The 17,063-nt window shown below is 50.4% G+C and overlaps 1 protein-coding gene across 1 annotated transcript; it reads right to left on the bottom strand.

The window, feature by feature from the left end:
- Positions 1–10,059: 10,059 nt before the first annotated feature.
- Creld2 (cysteine rich with EGF like domains 2) lies at positions 10,060–17,025 on the bottom strand. Its single transcript, XM_059247040.1, has 10 exons — positions 16,804–17,025; positions 16,630–16,712; positions 16,029–16,139; positions 15,433–15,524; positions 14,468–14,644; positions 13,459–13,554; positions 12,925–13,008; positions 12,058–12,153; positions 11,439–11,579; positions 10,060–10,386 (listed from the first exon to the last, which is right to left on the bottom strand). The coding sequence occupies exons 1-10, from the start codon at positions 16,927–16,929 to the stop codon at positions 10,337–10,339; spliced, it is 1,056 nt and encodes a 351-aa protein (XP_059103023.1). The 5' UTR covers positions 16,930–17,025; the 3' UTR covers positions 10,060–10,336.
- Between the last annotated feature and the right edge of the window lie 38 nt (positions 17,026–17,063).

Here is a 17,063-nt window from a genome sequence, read left to right on the forward strand (position 1 = left end):
GGCAGCGGAATGGCAACTCAGGAAGAGAGCTGTACAGTCCCCTTGAAGGGCATATCAATCCCCGGTGTTCTGAAACTTCCCACTAGGCCCCACCTCTTAAAGTCTTCTGGTCCTCCCAATAACACCAAGCTGAGTTCCAGTGCCCTCTTTTCACCTCATGCATGCTGCGTGTGTGTGTGTGTGTATGTGTGTGTGTGTATGTGTGTGTGCTCGTGTGTGCACATGAGTGCATTTGTCATGCCCAGTGTGTTGTGCTCAGGTGGTGGTGGGGATATCGCACCCAAATCCTCCACTGCATCAGCTGGGAAATATGCAAAGCGTGCCAGGACTTCCCCACCTCCCTCCTGGACACTAAATCCATAGCTAGAATGAAGTTATAGTACATCTTGGCAGGGACAAGCTGGCTTGGATGAAACAAAAAGACTGTACCCCACAGGAACCTCAGGATCTACAATGTGCTCCTGGCAGAAGGTCCTCTAGTGAAGGAAGCCTGGTGGCCATGGAGTCCTTTCCCGAGGACTTGGGCTGAAGAACATGGTATGGACACAGTGTTAGGAGGCTCCCAGCAGCATAGGAGACACGATGAAAGGCATATGTTAATACAGCCAAGGAGACAGACTCTACAAGACCTGCCTGGTGGGCATGAGGGAAGACACAAGAAGAGAAGCAGGTATGCTGCTCCTGGAGGATAGAGGACATACTATGTGGCCACGCCCTAGGGAATACCAAGAGAGGCCACGGTGGAGTACTGACGGAAGCCGTCACCGAAAGCTGTGACAATGACGTGGATGGTGGTGCAGGTGGCTGCTTCTGGCTGTCAGTGGCTGGAATGCGGCTGGCTGTTTGAGAAGCAGCTTGGCGTGGGGCCAAAGGCCTGGCTAAGGTGAACAGAACACCGTGTTCCTGGGAGGTAGATGGGCAGTCACCCAGGGAACTTAGCCTGCAGGGCAGAAGAAAGCAGGGATGCATGACTAGAGGCCAGGGCAGTCACTGGTAAAGTCATGACCCATTGCCCAGTTTCCAGACTCAAAACCCCCTAAGGAAGCTGGGTCCCTAACACCATTGCAAGTCCCACCTAAAGGTCCCAGGCCACTGGCTTGGGGGACTATACAGACAGAGGGATGCATCAGGCATTTAGAGAACCACTGTTCTGTCCTGACCCTAATGTCCTGAGGTGTCATTATGGCTACCCTAGCGTGGAACTGTAGCCACATCCAACCTGCTTATCATGAGTCCACACCTCCAGATACCAGGCAACAGCAACCAGACCCAGAACAGAGTGGGACATCAGTGTGGATTCTGTCCTTGGTTACTCACAAGAAAGGTTGTCGGGACACAATTTAAAGACCCAAAAGATGCAAGGCTGGCAGTTTCACAGGAGCTCCATTCATCCCACTAGAATGTCTAATACAAGGCAAGGGGATGGGCATAGGGGGAGGAGAGTAGATGGCACAAAAAACGGTCTGAATAGGAGCCAGAGATGGCATGTTTGCCGAAGCAAGGCTCTCCAGCTCTGGGCTTTCACGTCCCTTGCACGTGTGCGTGCTTTGCCACTTTGCTTAGCAGAGGATCCATACACTTGTGTTCATGACAAGTTATGGTGCTTCTGCCCAGGGCTGTAGTAACTCTTGTCTTTTGTTTGTCTAGTGGCTTGAACTTGCTGGGTGACTGAGAGCTGGGAGGCCTGTGGGCCCAGGGTGCTGGAGTAGGAGAACTTCAAAGCAGGTCTCTCGGTTGCAGCCTGTGCTAGATGACACACAATGTAGGGAGGGTGCTCCAGTGCTGAGTGGCGGCTTCTGCACTTGGGAAATCTTTAGCCCCAAACCAGGGACACAAAAGGGCAGTTTTAAATAGGGAGAGCCGCCAGTGAACCACACATAAAGTAGTCCACATACTGCAATCTGACTCCAGATTAAAGGGCTCGGTAGGAAATATGGAGTCCGTGGCCGAGTGCCTATGGTGGACCTGTCACAGAAACTCAAGGTGCAGGGCCAGGCTGTTCACCCACAGTGAGGGACGGTGCCTGCTGAGTTGAAGATGAAACAGCTGACCACAGACTATTCTGTGACCGTCTTCTTCTTACACTGACTGACTACTTAGCCTGATTCTTTCATGCTCTGACATCAGGTCAGCAAACCCAGGGACAGTCACTAGGTAATGTAGTGATTCTGGGATGGCAGGATATATAACTTGCCACATGTATGCGTGGCTCAGGTCTTTGTGGGACTTGCCACGTGGTACTCACTACCCATGTGTGCCTGACCCTGGGCTCACAATATGGCCTGTCAGGAGCTCCTATCACCAACTGTAATGGTTCAGGGATGTCACTTTGGCATATGAACACAAATAGACAGTCACCAATTATTGTGGAATAGAATATTTGTTTAATTATGTAACGATGTGCTGCAGAATAATTGTTTAACTATGTAAAGATGTGTTGTATTTGTGTTGCAGAATAATTGTTTAACTATGTAAAGATGTGTTGCATTTGTCTATGCTGCATTTGTTTAATTATGTGAAGATGTGTTGCTTTTATGTTGCATTTAACTATATAAAGATGTGTTATCGCTTCTTGGCCTTTTGGCTAAGATCAAGTGTAGTAAAGATGTGTTGCTGTTTTACCTTGTCTGCCTAAAGCACCTGATTGGTCTACTAAAAAGCTATACAGCCAATAGCTAGGCAGAGGAGGGATAGGCAGGGCTGGCGGACAGAGAAAAGGGGAGCCAGACAGAAAGACAGACACAGAGGAAACAGGAAAGCAGGATGGACAGTACATAGATGAGGTAAATGAGCCTTGGGGCAGCATACAGATTAATAGAAATGGGCTAATTTAAGTTAAAAAGGAAAAAAAAAGCTAGCTAGAAACAAGCCTAAGCTAAGGCCGAGCACTCATAATTAATAATAAGTCTCTGTGTCATGATTTGGGGGCTGGAAGTCCAAGAAAGCCTGCTACAATCAACAGTGTGGCAGGTATGGGAAGAGTTAGTGCTTGTGACCCTGGTCATACACTTGAATGGAGAAACCAAGAGACTCACAGATATATAGTCTGTTTGATTGGGTGGGTGCTGGGAGGAGAAAGACGGAAATACCAGAGAGAAGAGGTCTGGTGTGAGACAGATGGAAGGACTGGGGTATAGACACAGGTGTTGACAGTGAAATATCACCCCAATCTCCAAAGGATGTCCCTACACTGAAGATTACTCACCATGAAAGTATAGTACCCACGACTGTGAAAGCGGTGAAATCCTACTGTGGAAGTAGGATTGCTGAAGAATGCTGACCTCGGGCATGACATGGTCATGCCCACCTTGAAATCAGAGTGGCTGCTGATTATCTGCGTGAGACTCTCACAAGATGGAAGACTATTACCATGCCCTTGTGGAGCGAGTTGGCGAGGGGTCTTCAGCCCTTTACTTGAGATCCAGCCGCTCCCTCCTGCCTCAGCTTCATGTGCTTTGGGGGTGGTTAGACTACATACAAGGTGAAGGTGTAAGTAAAGGGTGGGGGCTGGAGAAGACTCCCTCTCTGTGGCTTTCAGGTTGTCACCCATGCTAAGGTGGGGACTTCTGGGTGACATGACTGTCTTAGAGGGCCACCTATGCGCCTGTAACTCTTCACCAATATATTCATTACTTTGGCAAGCTGGGCTTAGGTTGTGTGGTTTCTGCTACAGCTGACCTTTTGGGGGTGATGAGATGTTTTCTTCATGTGTCTCCAGTAATCAGCAACAAGCACCTACCATGGAAGCTGTTTTGAACAGCCAGGTAGACAGGATGACTTAATTGGGTGACACCAGCCATGCTGTCGGTCTCTGTCACGTCACAACGAGCATAGGAATGGAAGGCAGTGATTGTTTAGGCAGAAGTTATGCCCTCACTGGACAGCAAGGCTGCCCCAGTGTTCCGGGGTGCACCCAGGACAGTGCCTCCAGGACAGTGCCTCCAGGACAGTGCCTCCAGGAGACTGGCTGTTGCCCTGCCACAGTGGGAGGTTTGTTCTCACCCAGCAGCCCATGGGCACAGCCCAGCTCCCCTCTCCCCAGAGATCTTGGCTGAGAATCAGGCTGCCCTGCCGGGTGCCCCTGTCAGCATTTCTTCTCGGCTGTGGATAACCATTGGGTGATTGTGTGTGTGTGTGTGTGTGTGTGTGTGTGTGTGTGTGTGTCGCGCACACACATATGCTCGAGTGCTGTAGTGTTGTGCATCCTGGAATGTGGAGTTACACTCCTGGACCTACCTACTCTGGGCAGTCACACTGGTCCCTCAGTTGTGACACGGTATTTTTAGACAGTGTACCCCACCACTGGGGTCGCAGTGGCTGCCTGCTGATAACCACTGCCTTGAAGAATGGCTTATCCTTATCCTCCAGCGTTCCCAGATGGCCACTTTGAGGTATACCTTCTAACAAAGTCAGTCTTGGAAAGAACTTCTACCAGCCAGGTCCATAAGCTTCCACCATGGCTGCTAACGGCTGGCCAAGGAAGGATGTACCTGGCAAGGCTCCAGACCTGGGCTTATGTAAGACCCCAAAGACCCTGCTGGATCTAGAATCAAAAGTGAGATCCTTTTGATTCTACAGACGTACATGTACACATATGTGTTCTTCCTTAATGGTGTGGCAAAGAGGCGATTGGGCCAGAAAATCAGCACAGGCCCCAGGTTAATTCCTTGGGGACTGTGGGGCAAGTCCTGACTGTTCTGGAACTCTCTTTGTAGACCAGGCTAGCCTTGAACTCACAGAGATCCACCACTTTTGCCTCCCAAGTGCTGAGATTAAAGGCATGTGTCACCACCACCTGGCTTATGCGCAGTTTTGAAGATCAGTTTTGTAGATGCTTTCTCACAAACACTAGTGGGAGGGAAGAACATGAGCTTGCCATGCTTCTGACTTACCCCAGCCTGGAGTTCTAGGGCAGGATCACAGTAGTACAGGATTGGCCCAACCCAGAAACAGTAGTCCTTAACTGGAACACGGGGGTTCATTGACTTGGCCAGTACAAGCCCATACTGCCACCTGCTGGCCATATACCCAGGAAGGACTGATGTGATTGATTCCTACAGGCCATCCATACTGTCCGAGGACATGATCTGCTGGGGCCGAGGAGCAGAGGGAACCTGGGTGGATAAGTTATTTAGGTCTCCCACCCCAACCCAGAAGGCGGAGTGCTGGCACAGAGGTGCCTACATTCAAACCCCAGAGTCCATGCCCCGCCCCATCTCCAGCTAGTGACCACCCCCCTCCTCCCCCACCCCATCCCCACCGCCTCTGTGGTCAAGGACCCTGCCGGTATCATTTGCGTGCTGGGCAGGGTCCTACTGAAGCCTGTCCACCTCTCTTCAATCTATACCCGTCTAGTCCCCTCCACTGCCAAGCAACGGACCCTCCTCGCTGCTGCATATGGCCCCAGGCTCCTCCACCAGAAACATTCATTTATTTAGAGAGGTCAAAGCAGCGGCCACCCACCCTAGCCTGAGAAAGGGTGCCAGGTCATCAAGTTGGTGGACTCAGATAACAAGAGCACATCCCAGCAGCAGGAATTCCTGGTCCAAGGTCACAGCAACCAGTGCCGAAAGAGCGGCCACCCACACCCTGCTCCTGGATACATGCAGCACCATTGAAGGGAAGAGCGCTGCCCCAGAGACCAGCCCTTCTCTAGGGTGTATACCTACCTCTCCACCGGCCGTGTGGAAACAGCGCCACTTAGGGACCCCTGTGCTTTAGGAGGATGGCTGGCTGTGGTGTGCCTCTTGTGACCTGAGTGGCTGTGGTATAAACCCTGGGGAACCAGCAGGAAGCGGAGCCTGCACATACAGGTCTGTTAGCTTATTAACCATGTCAGTATCCTGACATAAACATCCTATCCCAGTTGGATAAGAACAGCATCTAACAGACAGAGCCAGGTGGATGGAATGGAGCAGAAGCCAAGGGTCCAGGTGGACACTGACCACCAAGGGCCCAGGTGGCATGATGCTAATTGTGTAAGTGTGGTACAGGGGTGTCTTTTTTTTTAAATTTAATTACTTCTTACTTTAATATTAAAAGGGCATCATAGACCTGTTATTGTTCAATCTTGGGTGGCTGAATGCCATTTGTCCCTCTATCGGGGGTGTCTTAATTAGGGTTTCTATTGCTGTGAAGAGACAACATGACCATGGCAACTTTTTTTTTTTCTTTCCAGACAGAGTTTCTCCGTGTAGTTTTGGTGCCTGTCCCGGATCTTGTTTGTAGACCAGGCTGTCCTCAAACTCACAGAGATCTGCCTGGCTCTGCCTCCCAAGTGCTGGGATTAAAGGTGTATGCCACTGCCGCCCAGCTATGGCAACTTTTATTATTATTTATTTGTATTTTATGTACATTGGTGTTTTGTCCATATGTCTGAGGGTGCTGGATTTCCAGGAACAAGAGTTCCAGCTGTGAGCTGGGCATTGAACCCTGGTCTTCTGGAAGAGCAGCCAGTGCCCTTAACTGCTGAGCCATCTCACCAGCCCTGACCATGGCAACTCTTATAAAGGAAAAACATTTAATTAGGGTGGCTTACATTTTCAGAGGATTAGTCCATTATCATCATGGCAGACATGGTGCTGGATACATCTTGATCAGAAAGCAATAGGAAGTATACTGTCTCACTGGGTGTGGCTTGGGTATATATGACTCAAAGCCCACCTCCACAGTGACACACTTCCTCCAACAAGACCACACCTACTCAAACAAAAGCCACACCTCTTAAGTAGGGCCACTCCCTTTGGGGCCATTTTCTTTCAAACCACCACATTCCACTCCCTGGCCTCCTAAGGCTTATAGCTATATCATAATGCAAAAATGCATTCAGTCCAACTCCAAAGGTCCTCATAGTCTATCACAGTCTTAACAATGTTTCAAAGTTCAAAGTCTCCCCTGAGATTCATGCAATCTATTAGCTGTAATCCCCTGTAAAATCAAAATCAAAAAACAGATCACATATTTCTGACATATAATGGCACGGGATATAAATTACCATTCCAAAACATAGGGAAGGGAACATAGTGAGGAAATACCGGACCAAAGCAAGACAGAAAACCAGCTGGACAAACTCCAAACTGCATCTCCGTGTCTGAGGTCAAAATGCTCTTCAGATCTCCAACTCCATTCAGCTTTGTTGACTGCAATATACTTTTTTCTCTTGGGCTGGTTCCACTCCCTGTTAGCAGCTCTCCTTGGCAGGGATCCCACACAGCTCCGGCATCTCCAACATCTTGGGGTCTTCAAGGCAGTCCAGGCTTCAACTTCACAGCTTCAAGCAATGGCCTCTCTAGGCCTCCATTCAGGGACACCCTTGACACATACCTGGCCTCAGTGGCTTTCTTTAGGCACGGAGGCAAATTCCATAACACCTTTTTTCTATCCTTAACTTAAAGCTAGAACCACATGGCCAAAGCTGCCAAGTTCTGCTGCTTCCTGGGGCTAGAACAAGGCCCACTCATTTAATTACATCTTCACCAGCTTTCTTTTTTCCATGGTTTCCTTACTGCCTAAGCTTGGCTGTTCTGGAATTTGCTCTGGTAGACCAAGCTGGCCTTGAACTCAAGAGATCTGCCAGCCTCTGCCTCTGGAGTGCTGGGATTAAAGGCATGCACCACCACACCTGGCTCTAAGCTTTTATTTATTTCCTTTTTACAAGTTGGAAACTTAATTGGGTGGGATCTTCCCCTGAGGTCACTGTATCAGGCTTTCTTGGACCAAAAAACAACTCTCAAATCAAGACATGGAGACTTAGTATCAATAATGAATGCTCGGCCTTACTCTATGTTTGTCCCACCAGCTCTTGGAGACTTAGTATCAATAATGAATGCTCGACCTTATTCTATGTTTGTCCCATCAGCACTTATAACTTAACCCGTTTCTCTTCACCTACGTTTTGCTTTGCAGCTTTGTACCTTTCTTTCATTCTGTGTGTCTTACTTTTCTGTCAGCCCCACCTATCCCTCCTCTGCCCAGCTATTGGCCATTTAGCTTTTTATTAGAGCAATCAGGTGCCTTAAGCAGGCAAAGCAACACATCTTTACACATTAAACAAATGCAGTGTAAACAAATACAATACATTTTTATATAGTTAAACAAATGCAGAACAAACAAACTTAACACACCTTTACATAGTTAAAGTAATATTTCACAACAGGTCACCAATCCCTTTATTCCATTTCTCTTTTTTTTTTGTTTCTTTTTGGTTTTTTGAGACAGGGTTTCTCTGTGTAGTTTTGTTGCCTGTCCTGGATCTCACTCATAGACTAGGCTGACCTCAAAAACGCAGAGATCCGCCTGGCTCTGCCTTTCAGGTGATGGGATTAAAGACGCACCACCACTGCCCGGCTTCTTCGGGTTTCTATTGCTATGAAAAGACACCATGACCACAGCAGCTCTTATAAAGGAAAAACATTTAATTAGGGTGGCTTACATTTTCAGATGTTTAGTCCATTATCATCATGGCGGGACATAGTGATGTGAAGGCAGACATGGTGCTGGCTATATCTTGATCAGAAGGCAACAGAAAGTGGTCTGCCTTACTGGGCGTGGCTTGAGCATATGAGTCCTCAAAGACCACCTCCACAGTGACACACTTCCTCCAACAAGACCACACCTACTCCAACAAGGCCACACCTCCTAATAGTGCCATTCCCTTTGGGGGCCATTTTCTTTCAAAGCCTCACAAGGGAAAAGGGTATAAAAAAAAAGTTTTTCTTATGTTAGTTATAACCTTTTTCCTTTTTTCTTTTTATTAAAATAGAAAAGGGGAAATATGGTGATATTTTATTTGTACTAAAATGTTATTTGTATGTTAACAAATAAAGTTGCCCGGGGGTCAGAGCTATTAGCAAGCCATAGGAAAGCTGGGCGGTGGTGGTGCACACCTTTAATCCCAGCACTTGGTAGGCAGAGCTAGGTAGATCTCTGTATGTTCAAGGATACAGCCAGCATTGGAGACACATGCCTTTAATCTCAATACCAACCTGGAGGTCTGTACAGACAGGCAGTGATTAGGAGATCATGTTGTTGGGTTTACAACCAATGAGAAGGCAGAACAGAAACTCTATAAAAAAAGACAGACACAGGAAGTAGCTCTCTTTCGGAGAGGTAGGACCACCGCGAGAGGAAGGGTAAGGTTTTTAGCTCTTAGCTATGACCTCTTGGCTTTCTTCTTTGCATTGGTTCTGTTTCTTATTGAATAAGACCTGTTTCTTATTGAATAAGACGGTTACTTCTACATTTGGCTCCTTTCACATGTATGCACAGGGCCACAGGAACACATGCAGGTCACAGCTTGGGGCAGCATGGCAGGCAAGGGGGTGGAGTGCTGAGGCTAGACCAAGAGGGCCCCCAAGGACCTTCAGAACCCCAGATCCCTGGAGAGCTGCAGCAGAGGAGCATGGTCTAGTACCATGCTGGCATTTTTTTTCTGATTTTCTTCACACCCAGATGAACTTTCTGCCCCGCTCAAGTTGGTGCCTTCCTCTTTGAATACTGCTGTCAACCCTGCCACAGCAGGCTCACAGGCTGAGCCCCAGAGCAAGTCAGCTTTTTGCTATTGAGGTAACCAACTGCAACAGAGGAAAGGCTATGCTGGCTTAGTTTAGGGTTCCAGTACACGTTTACGTGGCCCCAGTGCTTTGGGATGTGCTGAGCGGCACATCGTGGCAGTCAGTGGTAGACACGATTCCCCTATGCTCAAGAATGGAAGAGTGAGCCAGGATCCCAACACCTCCCCACTTGGAAGGTGTGTCCACCTTCCACTGGCCACTGGGCCCCAACTCCCCAGAAGCACCGTAGCGGGAGCCAGGTCTTTAGAAAAGGTACTCAGTAGCCCCTGAAGCTACATGTTACGTAATTTGCTTACCTGAGGCAGATAGACCACAGGGTAGGGCAGGACCCTCCTATCCTCTACCACACTGGGCACTTGTTCAGGGACAACTCACCAGGTGCCCACCAAGGTCAGTAACTCTGAGTCCTCATGGGAAGACATGGGGTTCCATCTATGCCCCAGCTCTGGTAGGACAGGTGCAAACTCAATAGCATTGAAGATCTCCATTCTCAATGACACAAACCAACACATTTTATTCCTGGTGACCTTCAATGATCAATTTTATTATAAAGAACGGTATCAAAATATACGAATCTGTTTAAGAACCACCAAGAAATGCAGCTTTTTAAAGGGCCAAGTGAGTATCAACTGTTTCAAAGTAGGCAGCTTCTCCCTCCAAAGTCTCCTGGAGAAATGGGGTTGATGTCCATGGGCCACATTTTCTATAGGATGTCCTCTCAATAACTTAAAAGGGTGAGTCTGGCTTCTGAACCAGGATGCCCGTCACAAATCCTCATGGGAGGGTGGCTGTGTGGGGGTTTCCTCTGCAACTTCTGTCAGAAGACATACAGATCACTGAATGAGTACCCAGTGCTGGAAGGCCTTGAGGATGGGTTTAGATGGGATGGGAGCTGTATGCACAGATGCTGGTGTCCCAGTACCCACTGGGGTACCCGGGCTGGCACTTCACAGCCTAGGGGCTGAGCAGTGAGGGTGAGAGACAGGAGGCAGAGGGCAGGCAGTGGCAGCAGACAATCCTGTCCAATGGCTGCTAGGTTCCTCTTTGATCCTTGGTATTTCACTGACCACAGCACTCCTACATGTGGATGTACAACTGTTGGCCCTGCTCAGGATGGGCTTCTGGGAAACTCTTGTCACTGTTGGCCTCTCTAAACACTGCCTGTTCCTACTTTCTACAACTCTTGAGAGTCTGTCAGACTGAACTCTCTCTCGCAAGGAGGAGCTGACTTTCAGACTGGCACCTATCAATGTGGCTTGGCTGAGAAACAGAGTTTTTGCAGATAATTAGGAAAATTAGGATGGGCCCAGTCAAGGGTAACTGGTGGTGTCCTTACGAAAAGAGAAAGCTTGGACACATGGAGACCATGCAAGGACTAAGAAGGTTCTGGAAGGACTAACAGACCCTACTTTACAGCCTTAGCACCAGCCACAGATCTGACCTTGGGCCAGAGTTCCAGAACCCAAGCTCACTGTTGGGAATCCTGGAGGGGCTGGTAGCTCAATGAGGCTGCACTCTGCTCTTCCTCCCCCTCAGTGGGACCGGCACACTCTGCTCTTCCTCTCTTTTCCAGCCATCTGCAGACCCAGTCTGAAGGCGTTAACTGACTCCTCCCTGTACTGGCCTCTTCACTCCTGCCAAGTCCTCTCCTCCTCCTCCACCTCTCCCTCCTCCTCCTCCTCCTCCTCCTCCTCCTCCTCCTCCTCCTCCATGACCTGGTGTGCACTGCACAGAGGTTTTACCTGACTTCTGCACTATCACCAGAACAACCCTTTGTCCATTTCTCATTTGGCAGTTCCCAAGTGTCTGGCTAGTCCCAGCCCTGGGGAGGGCAGGCCACAATGCTCCTCGCCTTCTGCTACTCACCGCCTTCAGCTGTCTGTACACAAGCATCTTCGGTCTCTTCAAAACCTTCTGGACACACGCAGACAAAGCTCCCCGGAATATTGTAGCAGTTCTCATTTTTCTTCTTACACGCCTTTTCTGCTAGTGAGCATTCATCTATATCTGAAATAAAAAGAGTCCATTTCAATAAATGACTGCACACACACAACACACACACACACTCACACACACGATTAGGAAACTCGCTCATTCACAAATGAAATCAATGGGATCATGAATGCCCATCAGAGACAGAAGTGGAGATCAGGGAGGTGCTCAGGGGAGAGCTTCCTGGGCCTCAGTGGCCAGGCCTCAACTGGTGGAGCAGAGACATCTCAGCAGTGAGGATGGGAAGCCCAGTGCCCTGGGCAGTGCCCAATACCGTGGAGATGACCTCGAGCCAAGACAGCCAAGTCCCTTGGGAGCTGATGATGGCACAGGGGCTCAGTAAGTGTGGCTGCAACCAGGCCCACAGCACTGTCTGTGCAGGAGCAGACTCCACATCTATCAGAGGTTAAAAGGTTCCCACCCACAGGGGCCCTTGGGCAAGTGATGTGTTCCTTCTATGAAGTTCATCTTCTTCAGCAGACAGCTCACTGACCTGTGCACTCTCCATTCTGCTTGCTGTAGCCAGAGATACACTCTTTACAATTGGCTGGGCCTTTTCCTGTGCAGCCCACACAGGTAGAATCACATTCTAGAAACAAGGAGGGGAGATGTCAGACAACTTCCACTTCAGTAAGGCAGGGCGAGAGTAGCACACCATGGAATAGCCCCTAGCAACATGGAGGAACTTAGAAACAAAGCCACCTCGAGCCCAGTGCCAGCTGGTTTCCCCGATCAAGACCTCAGTAAGAACAGGCGCATGGAGACTGCAGGCTCTGTGGTCCCAGTGTCACATTTCACTGAGAGGACACTGCAGCCTGCTAGCTTAGACCTGCAGGCACTGGGGGGCAGCCTCGCCCCTGCCTCCCTGGGAATTGCCCAAGACCCTAAAATACTCATACCCTTGACTAGCAAATTCGGAAAGCAAAAAAGAGTGTGAAGTATTTTCTAAGCTGGGCATGGTGGCGCACACCTTTAATCCTAGAACTTAGGAAGCAGAGGCAGAGGATCTCTGAGTTTGAGGCTAACATGGTCTACGTGGTGAGCTCCAGGATACCCAGGGCTACCTAGAGGGATCCTGTCTCAAAAAACAAACAAACAAAAAGTGAAAAGTTTTCCCTACGAGGGAAAAGACTGATGTGACTTAAACGAAAGAGCCTGCAACGGCAGCATGCTCCAAGATTACTACGACGTACGAAACACTGGAGGATAGAGATGTGCGGTTTTTCTGCACCATGTCTACTGCCGATGCCACCCCTTCCAAGTTGCTGAAGCAGACCGTACAGAGGTCATCCTAGTCTCACATGCTGAAGGAAGACAGAGGAGCCCTATGGAGGGTGACAGGTCCCAACACTCTGGTCACCTTCACACGTGTATGAGCCGTTGACATTCTCACAGTACTGTGCATCACTGCAGGGAGGGGTCTCTGCTGCACACTCATCCACATCTGGAACAAAACAGCAAGGCTGTGAGCAGAGCCAAGATGGCAGGGCTGAGGCACCACCCATGACTGCAAAGGGCTCCCGTGCTTCCTCACCAGCTCAAACCCTCCCTTCCTGTGCCCTCCTACTCATGGCTTGAAACCAGCTTGGGGCTGAGTTCTGAAACCAAAATAGAACTAATAGAGGGAGGAGGGTAGGCGGCGGCGGGCACCTGGGGCTACACAAGACCACGCCAGTGCCAGGGCAGGGCCGCATGCCCGGTACTGTGATGCTACCAGTCGTGGTGGGGACACCTGCTTAATCAAAAGCACATGCAGGCCCTAAGAGTGGCCTTCCACGGCCCTGAGGGGCAGAGATAAAAGGTATCATCAGGTGGGAGTCATGGGGGGTGGGGAGGGAGATGGGACCCTCCCCTCTAAGGAACCTTTCCCCCTCCCATTCAGTACCCTCCTCACCCACACAGGCATCCTCCACAAGTGACCAGCCCACTTCGCACTCCACACAGTCTTTGTTGGTTGGACCTGAGCATGTCTTGCAGGACTCATCACAGGCTGAAAATCAAAGGCTGTATTAGAGGGCCCTTCAGGGAATGGGGTCCCGTCCTCTCCCACCCAGAGGAAAGCTTACTTTAGAAATGAGGGCGTAAGCTCAGTGGGAAAATAACAAAAAATGAAAACAAGAAAATAAGCAGCCGTTAATTCTGAACAAGATGTCACTACATGCAGCATCCCTCATGGATTCATAAAACATGAAGTGTGTGAACTCAACCAGGGACACTGCCCTGTGCAAGCACAACTACAGGGCCCCCGAAGGCTGGCAAGGCCTGTGCTCTGCTCAGTGATTTGACAGGCAGAGCTGACCTCAGTGGTGGGAAGCACCTGCCCGGGTAACCTTGACAACCAGGTAAAAACAAGAGAGCTGGTGGAGCCAGTGCTCCAAGGGTCCAGGTTCCATGTGTAGCCATCTCTTATGGGCTCAGAAAGTCCTTATTCCCTCCGAGTTGTTTGACGGACTGCGGATACATCCTAGCCTCTCTATCTTGCCTCCTCTCTCGAAGGATACCTGGCAGGAAACTGAAGGACCTGTCCATCCTCAAGGGACAGCCATAGGCTGGGAGCAAGCCTTTCATCAGAATATTCCAGGTGATCATATGGATTATGGCCCACTACTAGGTGCTAGGTCAAAAAACCCAAGGGCATTTGGCATAGATAGGCATGACAGAACCTGATACATATGCACTCAAACTCCATGTCACGCCCACAAGAAGCGGCAAGTAGCTTTTCCTTCTGGTGTAGTTTACGGATACTTCAAAAAGGCCACATCTCTAGTCCTGAACTGCTCTGGACACCTGGGGTTAGGGGATCAAGAGGCCCTCTGTTCCTAGCTATGCAGTTTCGGCAGAAGGCTGCTCCCCACAGCCTCACCATAACCCAAGCTGGACAGACTCTGGGTGCTGCTGCTTACCTGAGCAGATGCTGTATGTCTCGTTCCTCATCAAGCTGAAGTAGCCATCCATGCAGTCGATACACAGTGGCCCCTTGTATCCTACGTGACACTGGCAGGACCCATCGCCCTCTCTGCTGCCATCTCCACTGCAGTGGCCATTCCCGCTGCAAGGCCTCTCAGACCCACCCTGGCATTCTTGGGAGACATAAATCTTTGCTTGGAGCATGCCCCAGGGGTGGCCATGCTGTTCTCACACAGGGAGGGAGAATCACAGCACCTCAACATGCTTACAGCCTAACAGCCATTGGGATCCTTGACAATTTAAACCTGGCACCAATCCTGCTGAGGAAACAGGGGCCTGAAAGCTGAAGGAAAGGGCCAGAGACAGACACTGACTACCCAGAGCTTGTAAGATCAACACTGAAATGCCTGTGGGGAGCCAGCTGTGGGACAACACATTATGTGCCCGCAGAGAGAAATCTGATGTTGTGTTCAGCACCTGGCCAGAGGAAGACAAGCAAGAGGCATCTCAGCCCGTATGCATGCCTGAAACTGAAACTGCTGCCACCAGACCCAGCCCGATCTACATGACTGAGTCCGGTCTCAAAGCTCACTTCATAGAAGGGCCAAGGCCAGCTAAGCATGCCTACCACCCCCAACTCCTCAACAACAGGTCTCTGGAGTACACACGAGCTCCTGAGTCCACGATCCCTACCCTAAAAACACATTAGGACCAGAGGCTCTGAGCTCTACAGTGCCAAAGAGGAACTTTCCTAAAGTTAGCAGTGATGCAGGAGCCCATGGTCCAGGCTCACAGCACCAGAGTGGGGGTGGATAGCTACTCATCTGCGGAAAGAAGCAGGGTCCCCAACTCCACAGAAAGATGATGAGTTCAACTCCCCTCTGTGCTTTTAAACACGAGAGAGTCAGAGAGGAATAACAGGAAAGATGCAGACTTGGGATTTCCCAAGAAAAAAACGTACCCTGACAGTGTGGCCCATAGGTGCCCGGAAGACAGCATGCTTTCAGTGTGTGTACACAGAACCACTCAAATAGGTTAGGGTACTCCTTCTTCCTGAGGATTTAGAAATGGTCATTAAATCCCATGAAATGCTGGGCTGGGGGCATGGCTCAGTGGTGGAGCACACACAAGAACACCCCTAAGAGATGTCTGAAGCCTTGGACAGTTTCACACCCTAAATATACTATACGCCTTTACGAACATACTGGTGGGGAAGTGTAATTTGTAAACTAGGCATAGTAAGGGATCCACAATATCAAAATAGGATATGATACACTGTGATGAGACTTTTCTTTAGGCTGAAGTAACTACCTCAGGTGATTTGGGGTAGGAGGCACCGTACAAGCCCCCAAAGCTGTGTGATGGGGGAAGCAAGAGTCAGGTGTGCACAGGACCTCTTTGCAAGCTTCCCGACTCTAAGAGCTGTGCTCTGGTAAGAGACGATGGTAATAAGTGGGTAAAATGGGACAGGGATGTAGGACTGCTAATGCTTCTGTAATTTCTCTACTGGGAAGTGACTGAAAAATACCGATCAGAAGGCAGGTCCTGAACACTCACAGTGTCTGCCACCAGGCCTCTAGCTGCTCCTCCTGCTGTTCCAAGAGCTGGTTGCACTCAAAGTCGCTGCTGTCACACAGGCCCTCCAGGATCTCCAGGAGCCGAATCTCACTGAAACATAACCTGTCAGCACCCCAAAGCACCAGCACCCCAAAGCGCGAGTCTGCTAACTTTAGACATGTCCCACTTAGAGACTACTTTAAGTGAAGAGGAGACCCTCCACAACCACGGGCAGGGTTAGTCAGTAAAGGGAAGCTAACTTGGGATGTGCAGGGGACCCAGGGACAGCAGGTGCCTCCATCACCACAGCATGGGAAGGAGAGCTCATTCCGTCCCTAGGAGGGCTGGGGGTTCCAGTTTGCGTTTTCAAAAAGCCTTTGTGTGGGTGTGCGTGTGTATACACTACATGCGCGCGCAGAAGTGGCTGTAAGGAGTGTGGAAGGCTGTAAGGTCAGTGAGTGGCCAGAGGCAGGTATAACCAAGGACAGGTGTCCACCATCTAAGGACCCCTTCCGTGTGCCGGGGGTTAGCACAAACCTCAAGGTCTGACTGCAGATGTGCAGTTCGTGGCCGCCAATCGGCGCAGTTCTTGGGCACCTACCTGAATTCGTACTTGGAAAGAGTTTTCTCCTCCCACGCCGTGTTGCCGCCGCCGAAATTCTTCCTGGCCGTGTTGGCCATCCCCTGCGGAGGAGGTGGCACCGGCTCGGTGGTCCGCTGTGAACCCCGCTAGCCCCCGCCCTGCGCCGCTGCCCCGGGCCCGCCGCCCGCCCACCTGGTTAAACTTGTCCACCAGCGTCCGGCACCTCTGGCACATTGTCGGCTTTCGGGAGGTCATGGCCGCCGGCGGCGACAGCAGCAGCAGCAGCAGCCCGAATGCGGCAGCCGGCGGCAGGTGCATGGCGGGCGGACTGCCGGGCGACCGGCAAGGAACTGTGGAGTCTCGGCCTCCGCCCACCGGCCCGCGCGCCGGCCGTTCCCCGGGCTACTTCACTGCATCGCCGAGGCCCCGCCCAGCTCTCAGCAGGCGCGCTG

The sequence above is a fragment of the Peromyscus eremicus genome, chromosome 20 (assembly GCF_949786415.1).
Source record: "Peromyscus eremicus chromosome 20, PerEre_H2_v1, whole genome shotgun sequence".
NCBI classification, from domain to species: Eukaryota; Metazoa; Chordata; class Mammalia; order Rodentia; family Cricetidae; genus Peromyscus; species Peromyscus eremicus.